The 13,780-nt window shown below is 39.9% G+C and overlaps 1 protein-coding gene across 1 annotated transcript in view; it reads left to right on the forward strand.

Moving 5' to 3' along the window:
• The window catches only part of LOC101484690 (uncharacterized), a 49,386-nt gene extending 36,409 nt beyond the window's left edge, over nt 1-12,977 (forward strand). Inside the window, exons 13-14 of the mRNA XM_076879863.1 lie at nt 10,214-10,260; nt 10,436-12,977. Of these exons, the coding sequence (XP_076735978.1) occupies nt 10,214-10,260; nt 10,436-10,968 (580 nt within the window). The 3' untranslated portion in view covers nt 10,969-12,977. The remainder of the gene's footprint in view (nt 1-10,213; nt 10,261-10,435) is intronic.
• The last annotated feature ends 803 nt before the right edge of the window (nt 12,978-13,780 follow it).

A 13,780-nucleotide genomic window follows, 5' to 3' on the forward strand; every position in this document is an offset into this window, starting at 1 on the left:
GAAATCCAATGCAGGCACAGGAAAAATGAAAAACAATAAGAGCTGCATGAATTCTCCAAATGCTAAGGAAAGGTGCTTCAATGCTTCTTTTATTGCCTCCTTTAGCAGGGGAGACACTGGAGCATCCTTTATGAAAGGAGCTAAATACTGTCCTTTAATTGATAGCTACATGGCATTTGTAGGCTCTTAACCTGTAATGATTTATTGAGCAAGCTGGGAGGAGGAGGACAGAGATGAAGCACAAAGATAGTGAGAAATGAGCTGATTGGCTGGTGTGTATATTTGAGGATTGGTGGCTTTTTGAATTGTTACTGGAGGTTATAGGCTGGAAGTTTACTTCAACTATGGGATGAAATCACTATCCCATTACTTGGAAAACAGAACTGAAACTGATAAACAAAGAGTGTGGAGAAATGGCTCAGTGGAGTATATTTAAGTCTAAAGTTAAGCAAGAGTTAGATGATGTTAGGATTTGGAATTGGCTCGTACCTGTGGATTAATTATTGCATTGCAGGGGCGATTCTAGGATTAGAGCTTTGAGGGTGCTGAGCACCCAGAGAGCTGCCCAGCCAGGCAAAATAAACTTTACACGTCACTATGAGACTTCTTCCCTGTCTCTGTCAGTCCCTGCATCCTTAAATGTCTCCAGCTGTCCTGAGTTCCCTCTGACTGTCTCCTTGGTGCATTTAAACCCCTGCATCCTCCCTGTCTTCGTCGTCTGTTGTCTTCGTCTCCATTATCAGTCATCATAATTTTACCATCTCTGTGCAAGTCTGCAAATTTCTTAATTAAATCACAAGATTCTTAAATTCATCAAGTCTCTCTGTGCCTGGGTCCTCGTCTCAAAACATGACATCGCTGTTTTGTACATTTTAAGACAATTTAATCCCACATTTGTGAAAGAAAAGCAAAACACTTTTTTGAAGTAAATCTTTACTGCAGATACTAATTTTACTAATTTAATAATACTAATTTTGTGTTGTAAGATTTATAAGTTTCATGCTTTCATAGTGGTACTTTTTATCAGGTGGTACACACTGTAAAAAGTTTGAGAAACACTGATTAGTGTATGTGTGATTAAGATTAAGGAACTGACCTCCCAGCCCATTGTTCCTTCAGTGGGCTGGTTTCAGTCATTATGCAAATGTACTGTTTATAAGATTGGGGAAACCTGCAGTCAGCTGAGACCGAAGAAGTCACTTGGATGAGTGATGAAACGTTTCTCCCACAAAATGCTACGTCCAGATGAACAGAATCAACTTTTGGAGAAGTGTATGTGTGCTTCTGGAAAACATTTAAAGCTGCAGTACAGAATCTTTGAAACTAGCTAGCTTACAACATTTTTAGAATATAAACAGAGCACTTTGCTTCTCTTTACAGCTCCTCACTCCACCAGGGCTGTTTGGCACTTTCTGATAGAGTGCAAATGTGATGTATGTACTGCGGCAGTCATACAGACAACTGGACGGTCCAAAAGTTGGCCTACCTATTACTGGCTGAGGTTTTAGTAGAGTTGTGGCTGAACCACATAAAAATATATCATTAATTTTAATCTCCCCAATCAATTATAATGTTATGTTGGAAAATGTTATGTTGTGGTTAAAGGGTCAAAAATGTTTCAACACAGTTTGTTTTGCAGATTCTGTATAGCAGCTTTAATATAGGGAGAACACAACTTCCAGATTGTATGAGTAAAATCAGATGTTTTTCTCTTTGTCAGTTTAACAGTTTCTGTTTTGCCTGTCACTGTTCCCTGTCTGTTTTCTTACCTGTTTCTTCCTGACCTTGTACTTTCTCCTCACGTTCCCCTCTTTCCTCTCTCCCTCTTTGGACTGACAATCATACACAAATAAATTGTATTCAATTAGATGAAAAAATTACATTAATATGAAAAAAATACTATTAAGATCACTAACAAAAAGTCCTCTCTCAGTGTGCTTTCAACCAAAAGGCAAATAACCAAACCACATGAACATCTAATAAAAATATAAATATTGAAACACTGATCCAACATTATTCTTGATTAACGGATCGTTTGATTTTACACTTTTACCTGAATGTGGCTCCTCTTTTTCAAAAAACTTCCTCATATCCATTATGAACCTGGCTGTCTCTCTGTACACACACACACACACAACAGGAGTTATAAGGTTAATGGGCATTCAGTCAGTTAGCTAGTTAGTATCCATTTCAAACAGGACAGTGGTAACAACAGTAGGCTACGGACAATTATAAGTTTTAGATTTTAAATAGGCTGTATACATTTCAATGGGGGTCACAGGGTGGTCAAATGTCGCTGATTTTACTACAGAGCAGGATGGATTGTAGGTTAGCAAACATCGTCGGAAAACACCTTTTCAACACTGCAGGTTACCTGGGTGTAATGTTTTTCAGCTAAAAAGAAACATGGTCTGACTCCTACCTAACTATATAAAGAGTAACCTAGGGTTAAATGTAGTTAATATGTCCTGTTTTAAGCCAGGCACAGTCTCAGCCACCATCGCTCTGGCAGAAAGGGCGCTAGAGCCAGAGTAGGGGAAAGATGAGCTGGAACAAACCATTTTGGGAGAGGGGGGTTATCTATACTTTTGTTGTTAAAATGTTACGTCTCAATCAAGTTCTGTATGCTTTTTATATTTTTAGTAGTGTGTCACACAAACAGCAAATATTGTCCAAAAAAAAGTAAGAAATCTTTGAGGGTGCTTCGATTCATTTTAGATTTAGACCAAAATTTTTTTGGTCTAAATTTTTTAATCTTGCATAACAATTTTTTTTAGCCCAAAATAATGGGTTATTTTGGGCTAAAAAAAATTTTGGACTCACCTGTACTGGAAAGGTCACCTGTACTGTTCCAGAGGTTTTCAACCATCCGGCACGAGCAGAGGCGGCTCACCAGCAGAAGAAACACAGTGCTACAAAGGGAGGAGTAATGTGCTCACTGGCTGTGATTGCACATCTTCCTTTTTTTTTCTCTGTTTAATAAGGTGAGCAAGCTTTCAGTTTGTGTCGTGCATCACTCTGTGGACTATCAGACTGCACTGTGTTGCAGCTATTATTTGTATGCTAACTATCAATGCATTGTGGCGCTAATCGGCTCTTCCAAAAAATGCATGGTTCATTAAAATCATTTGGTAATGTGTCATAGTTCTGTAATATATCAAAATATTACAATATTTATATTAGTTAAATAAGTGGTTGGTTGCGGTGGAGGGCACTGTGACATTGACAAGTGAGGTTCGTAATTTGCCTAGCAGCCTCGGTTTTGTTTACTTAGGGTAGATGTGCGTCATGTTTGGGAGACGGGTTGGGTGGGTTTTTTGGTTTTTGTTTATTGTTTTTTGTTTTGTGGCTCATATGCGTGTATTCTATTTTTCTATGTTATGCAAGATTAAACTGCTGAATTTGATCACTTATATTTATAATGACTGATGTCCAGGGTGGTGTGAAGGCAGAGGGGGGAAATCTGCTGTTGATCTCATGGAACGTGAAGGGGCTGGGTAGTTCTATAAAAAGGGAAAAAGTTTTCAAGCATTTGAAATCCTTATCTGCAGATATTATCTTTCTGCAAGAGACTCATATTAAAAAAGATACACAACATAGATTAAAGTGCAACTGGGTATCTCAGATATATCTGTCACCATTCACCTCACACGCACGTGCTGTCGCAATACTATTTGGGAAGAATGTCCCATTTCAGATTACTTCTGTGGTTACCGATCCCCTAGGTAGATATATAATGGTCTCTGGTACCACAAATTTTCACCCATTAACACTCCTAAATATATATGGCCCAAACACATATGAAATGAGTTTGTTTAACCATTTAAGACCTGCCATAGAACCAAGCCCGCCAGAGCTTATATTATATTTTTACATGCTGTAGTGCCATTTTTGGGAGCATTTCAAGTTGATTTACATCAATACAACCATTATAGCCCACATTTTAATAATATGTAAGTATTAAGTGCATAGTAATTACATAAATTGCAAAAAAAGTGCAATAAACTACAAAAAAATTGAAAATCGTTTTTGTTTTGTTTTTTACATATATTTCTAGTTAGAGAAATTTAAGAGGCTTATCCCTCAAAACTGTAAATACAAAAAAGTTGCACAAAATAGTTTCCCACCACAGGAAATTTATTTTAAGTGTCTTCATAATTTTATTTTTGAAATACACCAATTTTCATATACTATAGGAAAAACGAAAATAAATATTATAATGCAAATTTGCAAATAAACAGCATGTGCATCAAAGTAAACTATTTCCAGCAGTGCAATATGAGTCCTAAGCATCCCAGAAACGACACAGAAAGTCATAAAGTCAAAGATAACTTTTAAAAACACCAGTATAGGCTCATAAGGCCACGATGGTAAAAAACTACATTTCCGCAAAATGACATCACTTCCAGTTTCAGGCAGGTCATGGCGGACATGCGATAGTTCACGCTGATGGATGTAGGAAGTGTTACAAACAGCTGATCGGATCAGCAAAGCGTGTTTCTGGAATATTATGTTTTTGTTGCTGCAAGTGCTTTTTATGCAATTTTTGCAAAACTATATGTGGAAGGAAACTGTGACTTAGGACAAGGTGATGGCATAAGATGTAAGTACAACTCCTCCGGTTTCATATGCAAAAAAAATTATTGCGCTAGCTTAAGTGGTTGCAGTGCTACCGGGATTTAAAAATAGTTATGCAAAACGGAGCATGCCCGCTCCGACCGGCTTTAAGGGGTTAAGAGAATTTTTTATCTGCTCCCAGATAACGATTCTAATATAATAGTGGCTTTAGATCTTAACTGTTATCTCGACCCCTTCCTACATATATCCTCTACACAACTAGTGTCAGAAACACCATCCTCAAAACTATTTGGTGCTCTGCAAGCCAGGCTAATAATTTGAGTTCGCTATGTGAGCTAATGCTTGTGGAGGATTTTAAAAACTCTGTTCCTGAGTGTATTGCTCTTTATTTAGGTGAACAGAGGGTTTCCACTTTACAGCAAACTGCCACCTTGGCAGATAAGTTTAAGCTGACTCATAAAGCCAATGCTGTATGACATGATATCCCTCTGTGCCGTAGTACATCTTGGAGAGCTAGGAGTGGGCCAGTTAACAAGGCTAATGTAACTGTGGTTTTAAGATCTAGGGCCAAACTGTGTTTCTTCTGCCACAAGCCTGGCCATGTGGTTGCTAATTGTGTGAAACTGGCACTTAAGCGGAAAACGCATCCGAAGGGAAGAAGTCCTGATTTGAAAACAGTCAGTCGTGGTTCCCAAACTGACAAGGTTGTCAGGCCCAGCAAAAGACCACACTTGGGGCATAGTTGCTTAAGGGGCTCATGTGGTCAGTGTAAGAGGTGAACTAACCCTGAGCTGCCACTGGTTGACCATTTCTCAGGACCTCAAAATAACCTGCAGTGTGACAGATTGTGTATAACACCACCACTCAGACCTGCACACCTGGCTAACAAACATGCCTGTACCCCTGACCTGAGGAATCATCTGAAAACTGTTCCAGTAAGGTCTTCTAGTTGCCTGCTGGGTTCTCCACATGTGATGGCTAAAAAAATTCCTGGCTACCAGATGGGAGACTGTTTTGACGGTCTGGGGCCACCCTCAGTCAGTGTTTTAAACCCACTGAGATGGGGTTGGCAGCTTCCGCAGGCAATGCCTAACTGTTGCTGTGGGGTTTGGCAGGTGAAAAGCCTACAAATTTGGTGGTGCAACGGTTATGGACTTGATTAATTGTTTTGGTTATCGTAACGGGTAGAACCATTTGACAAACCATGGGTTTGTATTTATGGGAGGGGGTGTTACGGCCCTAGCAGGGCCTCTTCCTGAAGTAGCCTGTGTGGGCGTGTCCTACCAGCTCTAATGCCTTAGGTGTCACCTTTTTCTTTTGTACAGCTGACTCACATCAGCAATTAAAGGTATTTAAGCCCAGAGAAAGGTGAGCTCTGGGCCAGAGTGCCATGTTAGTGGTTGCAGCTAGTGAGCTGTGTGTTTGCAGCTAGTGAGCTGTGTGTTTGCAGCTAGTGAGCTGTGTGTTTGCAGCTAGTGAGCTGTGTGTTTGCAGCTAGTGAGCTGTGTGTTTGCAGCTAGTGAGCTGCGTTCGGTGGCTGTTTACTCCTGCCAGTGTTTGGTGACTAAACTCTTTTTTTGACTTACTTTTCAGTTTATTGACCAACGCTTGAGTTTTGTTTGTTTCCTTAAATGGTGATAGCGGCTTGTCCGTTTCTTTCACTTGAGTTATTAATAGAAACTTTAATAAAACTCTTTAATTTAACCCTTTTGCCTCCTTGTCTCCTTTTTCCGACATTTTTTGTTACTTTCTCTCATCGCCTTGACTCTTTTAGGGGAACGTAACACTGACCCTGCTAACTTTAGGCTGATAGCACTTCAAAATTTTGACCGTAAGATAGTTACAAAAATCCTGGCTGCTAGATTGAACAAACATTTGGCAAACATTATTCATCCTGACCAGATGGGGTTTATCCCTGGTAGACTTTCCTTTTTCAATGTTAGGCTCAATGTTAGACTCAATATCATCTATTCCGACTATAAAAATTCTAAGGGAGCCTCTGCTCTAGCCATGAATGCACATAAAACATTTGACCAGGTCGAGTGGCCTTACATGTTTGAGTCACTGCGCAGATTTGGATTTGGTGAATCTTTCATTTCTTGGGTGAAACTGATTTACACAGAACCAATGTGCTCTATTTTGACAAATAACAACCGGTCTGCCCCATTCCTTCTGCAGCGCTCGGTGCAGCAGGGCTGTCCACTATCCCCAGCACTCTTTGCCATCGTTTAGGAGCCTCTCGCTGTGGCTATAAGAGAGCATCCAGATATCAAGGGGCTCCAGGTTGGAGGTGTTGAATCATTAGTTTGTATGCTGATGATGTAATACTGTACTTGCAGGATGCTGAACAATCAGTTCCTCTGCTCCTCAGCCTGATTACAGCTTTTGGTAAATTATCACGATATACCATCAACTGGTCGAAGAGTGAGTTTATGCCTCTTTCCAACAACAGCTCGCCAGAATTCCTGCAGCAAGTTCCATTCAAAGTAGTTAGGTATCATCTAAGCTACCTTGGCCTGATCATACCTAGAGATCCCAAATTAATATTTAAATTGAATTTCACTGAGTACCTGTGGTCTAAAGCAAAGCATTGAATACTGGAAAAAACTACCTCTGTCAATGATTGGATGCATTAATTCAATTAAGATGATTTCTCTTCCCAAATCTTTATATCTATATCAAAATCTCCCCATTTATCTTACAGCGGCCTTTTTCAAACATTTGGACTCAGTCATTCAGTCCAATATTTGGAATAGTAAAAGGGCTAGAATCTCTAAAGTGCATTTGCAGAAAACCAAGAGAGAAGGAGAGCTGGGCCTGCCAGTTTTAAACATTACTACTAGGCTGCTAATATCAGAGTGTTAGTGTTCTGGCAGCAGGACTCCCCTGATGACCAGGCATCAACACCCCCATTGTGGGTTAGACTGGAAGCTGAATAAGTGAACAATTCCTCCCTGTCGGCTATGTTATTTACCAAGTTTGAAAAATTGGACTCTTATAAATGTCTGGGTTTTGTATTAAAACAATCCATTAGAATCTTGAATTAGATTAGACGTTTTTTGGAACTGCCAGACACATCTGTACAGATGCCAATATGTTTCAATCATGACTTTATGCCTCCTTGGCAAGATAAGACTTATCATGACTGGAGAGAAAAGGGTTTACTGTCTATTAAGGATATGTATATTGATAATAAATCTTTTTTATTTGGTCAACTAAAAGGGAAATATAATCTGCCACATTCAAACTTTTATAGATATCTGCAGGTCAAGTATTACATCCCATTCAAGTTTAAAGACTTTGCAACTCTACCATCGGAGCACGGGATCTATGAAATCCTCAAGAGCCGACCTGATTCCAGACATCTTATCACAAAAACTATACAATTATTTGGTGACTCTATTGTAGTGCATACCGTTGGGACTAGGCAGGCTTGGGAGAAAGAATCGGGGATGAAGGTGCCTGAAGTGTCTGTCCAAAATCCACTCCTGCTCTATAAACAGCAGACACCAATTAATTCAATTTAAAATCCTCCACCGGTTACACTATTCTAAGGTCAGACTGCACAAAATTTTTCCTTCTGTCTCCCCAATATGTGACAGGTGTAGACAGACAGAAGGTACGTTGTTCCATGCCTTTTGGTCTTGTCCCTCATTAACAGGCTTTTGGTTTAAAATATTTGACTGGTACTCCAAGGCATATATGAATCCTCTACAGCCCGAACCTGAACTTGTAATTTTTGGGTGTTCTCTGACGTCAGAGCTACTCCCAACTGCAGGAGCCACTGGAGCTAGGTTTGATTGTCGCCAAGAAATTAATATTGAGGGAATGGAAGTCCCCCACCCCTCCTTCCTTTCAGTTGTGGGTAACAGACATGATGTCCATAATACAAATGGAAAGGTTCAGCAAAGACTCAAAAGATTCTCTTCTGAAAGTTTGGAACCCCTTTTAGGAATACTTTGCAAAATCCAGCTTGGGCTGAACTAGACTCAGATTTGTAAACTTTTATCAACTTCAGCTTTTTGTATTTTATTCTGTATTGTGAAGTGCAATTTTGTTTGAATTAATTGTTTTTTTTCCTGTAATGCATCTGAGCCAGTTTGTGTCTGTCTTTGTTTTTGTTTTATTTTTTGAAAATTTCAAACAAAATTATCAAGATGATGTTAGGATGGAGGAGGACGGAGATGATATCCATAAAAAGCTGACTGATCTTAGAATAAATGCAGTTGAAGAAGCTGTCCAAGTGAGTAGAGGAACAGTACAGAAGACAATGGTACCGAATGCAGCAGTAAAGGACAGAAAGAGCATTCAGGCAGCTTAAAAGAAACACAATATAAAGAAGGCTCAGCAGTAATGAGGAAAGAGGAAAATTAAAAGAACATACTGGCAGGAATACTGCAGTAATTTAGGAAGAAGCACACCTATTGAGAATGTGTGGAGTCAGGAAACAACTGCAGAATCCAGTATTAGTAGGTCAAGGAACAATAGGAAGTATGAATTCAAAAAAGCAGAGATCCTGGCTAAAAAAGTTAATCAAATCCTTTGTGGAAATAATTGAACTGATGAAGATTGGTGTGAGAGAGAACAAAAACAAATCATGTTGAAATGTAAAATCAGGAAAATCCTGGAGAAGATGATAGATCTAATGTTAATTTTGTAAAGTGTGAATTCAAAGCAGCTCATAAATGCATAAAACGTACTTCCCCTAGAAGGATCAAGTGTGTTAAATCATGATGAAGCAGTTAGGGGATGAAAGACTGAATGTTCTGCTGCTCTTAGATTAGATTAGATGAAACTTTATTAATCCCTCGGGTGGGTTCCTTAAGAAAATTCAGTTTCCAGTAGCATAGCACCGACAGAAATTACATGTTACAGATACAATAAAGGGGGATGAGAGTAAGGATATAAGCAAAAATATACCATATATACAAATATGCACATATATAAATATAGAATATATAATATGGATTAATATAAAATGGAAATAAAATAAATACATGCTATGCTGCATGGGGATGCTGCACCCACTCAGAGGTCAGAGGTCATGCACAGTAATCACACTGACACCAAGAGAAGAAAAACAGCTGGCAGCAAAGGCAGGGAGGTGTCCTTTCCAGGAGAAGAGGAATATAAAGATGGGGGCGATCGTGGCTCAAGAGTTGGGAGTTCGCCTTGTAATCGGAAGGTTGCCGGTTCGAGCCCCAGCTTGGATACTTCAACCTGTTGCCTACTGGTGGTGGTCAGAGGGCCCGGTGGCGCCAGTGTCCCGCAGCCTCGCCTCTGTCAGTGCGCCCCAGGGTGGCTGTGGCTACAATATAGCTTGACCATCACAAGTGTGTGAATGTGTGTGTGAATGGGTGGATGACTGGATGTGTAAAGCACTTTGGGGTCCTTAGGGACTAGTAAAGCGCTATACAAATACAGGCCATTTACCAATGAATCAGTCATATTTCATACTGATACTTATAGATCCAGATCATCAGCAGTTTGATCCACATATGGATTTAAGTGTAGTTGTAAAAATGTTGGACTGTTCCTTTATCAGTATCTAACAGTATGTATATGAGAGCGATGCAATGTCCATGTGTGCATGCTGAAAGAGACTGTGCTGGTCTGACCCCCCTCCTCCTTTCAGGGTGGAGCCTGCTGGAGTCCAATGGTTGACACCAGGGCTGAAGAAGTGTAAGTGTGTATTTAATGTGATTCATGAAAACAAAGCAGTACACATTCAACCATCTTCAAACTGTCACATCACTCATTCACATCTGTGATGTCAGGAGTCATCATTAAAGTGTCAATCAATGAACAAATGATGGATCAATAACTGCAGCTGGATTGTGTTTGTTCTCTCCATCAGATTCCTGTCAACTCACAATCGACACAAACACAGTACACAGAGAACTTAAACTGTCTGACAACAACAGGAAGGTGACACGTGTGATAGAGGAGCAGTCATATCCTGATCATCCAGACAGATTTGATGTTCATCCTCAGCTGCTGTGTAGAAATGGTCTGACTGGTCGCTGTTATTGGGAGGTCGAGTGCAGAGGAGACATTTATATATCAGTGAGTTACAGTGGAATCAGAAGGAAAGGAGGGAGTAATGACTGTGTGTTTGGATGGAATGATCAATCATGGAATCTGCTCTGCTCTGGTGATGGTCCTCGTTCTGTCTGGCACAATAACAAAGAAACATCCATCTCCTCCTCCTTCTCGTCCTCTGTCCCTAACAGAGTAGCAGTGTATGTGGACTTTCCTGCTGGCACGCTGTCCTTTTACAGAGTCTCCTCTGACATTCTGATCCACCTCCACACCTTCAACACCACATTCACTGAACCTCTTTATCCTGGTTTTTATGTCTGGTCTGGTTCCTCAATGTGTCTGTGCTGAGTTGAGCTTGACCTTCCTTGATAATTCAGGATGGAAGGATATCATGCACAGAATTTGAGTTTCTCAATTGTTCAATTATTCCCTTAAGAGTGGGGAGTGATAACAGCTCAAAGTGAGAAAAGGTGGACATGCATCCTAAAACCGGAACAGGGTTCAGCACAAGACAGTGAGAGTGTGAAGCCTTCAGTAATAAAACTTTTCCACTAAAATGATTAAGAAATTGCTCACAGAGAGCCTGAGAGGCCGAGCTCAAAGAGTCCGGACAGAGATTTATCACTGAATTAAATTTTGAATAACATTTGGGGGTTGTGGCTATTAGTCTCAATAATATCTTAAGCTGCTTTAGCTGCCTTTACGGAGTTCTGGTATAGAAAGCGGCTCCTACAAAGAATGTCATAGGTCGTGTCTGCTGTAAATCCTTTCAGATTTACAGCAGACACGACGTAAGGCTCGTATAGTGTCATTTAGGCTTGGTTGATAAGAAGTTCTGGGACGTTTCATCTTTATAGGGGCCACAGTATCTAAGATGGAACAACAGGTGGATAGCATAGCGTTGGCAAAATCATCAACCAAGGGAGGTGTGTAACAGTTAATATCAGTGAAATCTGGATCAAAAAAGGCAAAGTTTAGAAATGCCGTAATGAAGTTAGCCACAGTCTCAGAGTTAATGATACGTACAGGGCGATGACAGCCTTTAGAATTTAAATCAATTGCACACAGCTCAACATCAAACATGACCAAAAAATGGTCAGAAATACCAGCATTATCAATGTCCATAGTACAAATATCCAAAGCATATGAGAGGAACCAATCCAAAGTATGGCCTTTACGATGAGTTGGTTCCCAGACCCACTGTGTAAGGTTAAAAGAGTCAATTAAGGCAAGAAAATCCTTGGCTAGGGGGTCATCAGCACAACAAATATGTATGTTAAAATCTCCAGTAATAAGAGCTTGGTCATAACCTAGTAAAAATGAACCCACGAAGTCAGCAAATTCACAAATAAAAGACCTATTATATTTAGGTGGTCGATAAATCATAGCACATAGAATCGTTGGGGGTCCAGCAAGCTCCAATAATTGAACCTCAAAACTAGAATAGGTAGGAGAGGGCAGTTGCCGAACTTTAAGTTTGTTTTTAACAACAACAACAACAACAACAACAAACTTTATTTATAGAGCACATTTAAAAACAGCGGTATACCAAAGTGCTTAACATAAGAGACGGAGAAGTAACACGAGTATTATAACGCTTTAGCAAAGTATCAAATATACTCACAGGTCAATGCCACTAATAAACAGGGGTAATATAAAATGCATATCAAAATAAAAACATAATAAAAGCACAAGTCATAAAAAAATATGTATAAGAAAAAATAGAGTAAGTCTAAAAGTCAGGTGCGAGCATTAACAAGCAGGAAAGGCGAGATTAAACAAATAGGTTTTTAACCGTGATTTAAAAGATTGGATGGAATCAGACGCCCGGATCACAATTGGAAGGTTATTCCACAACTCTGGTGCAGCCAGGGCAAACGCTCGGTCACCTCTAGACTTCAGCCGAGATCTAGGCTGCACCAAGAGTAACTGAGTAGATGATCTTAATGCTCTGGCAGGAACATACGATTTAAGGAGTTCCTTAAGGTAGCTCGGTGCTGTGTTGTTGGTAATTTTAAACGTGAGCAGCAGTATTTTAAATTGGATGCGGTAAAAACAGAGGCCATGCCTCCACCTCTTCCCGAGGGTCTCAGTGAACTGAAGAACACACAGTCCAGAGATAGTAGCTCTGAAAAGGAAGAGGACTCACCAGGACGAATCCAAGTTTCAGTCAATAACAGAGCATCAAGCCGAGAGGTGAGGAAGAGGTCATTTAAGATGAAGGTTTTTATTCACCAGCGATCTTTCTCACCTGTCTTTCTGTCTCCTTTCACTTTTTAAAGGTTGCCATGTTAGAAAAAATATTTTGCCCTGCCATGCTGTTTATTGATGTGGTAAATAAATAGTTTATGAAAATATCACTAAATCTGTCATTTATTATTTTTAATATTCAGTAATGGTCATGTCTCACCTCTAGTCTTCTCTGTCTTAATTTCAGGTTTCCACCATATGTTGTAGATAGTTCAGGAGGTTAACTCAACCAAGCAGTCTTTGGGTTTCGGCTAAGTACTGTTTAGAATACCAGAATAGGGAGGATGGTGTAGGTTTAAGTTTATTAGATGGATACATATGTACCAACAAGTCAGTGTACATCACTGTCACAACGACGTTTGTTTTCATTCAAAGGCTTTATGGTTTTTCCTATAGTACCTGGTGGGCCGGTCTCTAGTCAAAATGCCCGGGCTGATTTTTTGTACCAGTCCAGCCCTGGTGCCAGAAAGATAACAAAAAATAAACAAATATCAAGGAAAAGAGATCGACAACAGAGATGAGGACGGCCTGCCGTACACACTGGCGTCATCTTTGAACTAGAGATGGACCGATCAGATATTAAGCTTATCAGAGGGCAGTAAAGACCGCCAAAAACTCCTATTTTTCACAACTTATTGCTGTTAATTCACATAACCCTCGTGTTCTGTATAATACCATTAATTCTGTACTGAATGCAGAGGATCATGTTCTTTTGCAATCTTCTGAGGTTATGTGTAATAGGTTTCTTAATTTGTTTGTGGATAAGGTTGCCAGTTTGAGACCCTCCACTTTATCTTCTGTTGGAAGCAGCCGGCCCTCTCCCCTTTCGACGGGTTGTGTGTGAGACTTTAAATCATCAAACTGTAAATTATAAATTTTAAATTGTTATTGATCCTTGTCACCGGGGACT

The sequence above is a fragment of the Maylandia zebra genome, linkage group LG23 (assembly GCF_041146795.1).
Source record: "Maylandia zebra isolate NMK-2024a linkage group LG23, Mzebra_GT3a, whole genome shotgun sequence".
NCBI classification, from domain to species: Eukaryota; Metazoa; Chordata; class Actinopteri; order Cichliformes; family Cichlidae; genus Maylandia; species Maylandia zebra.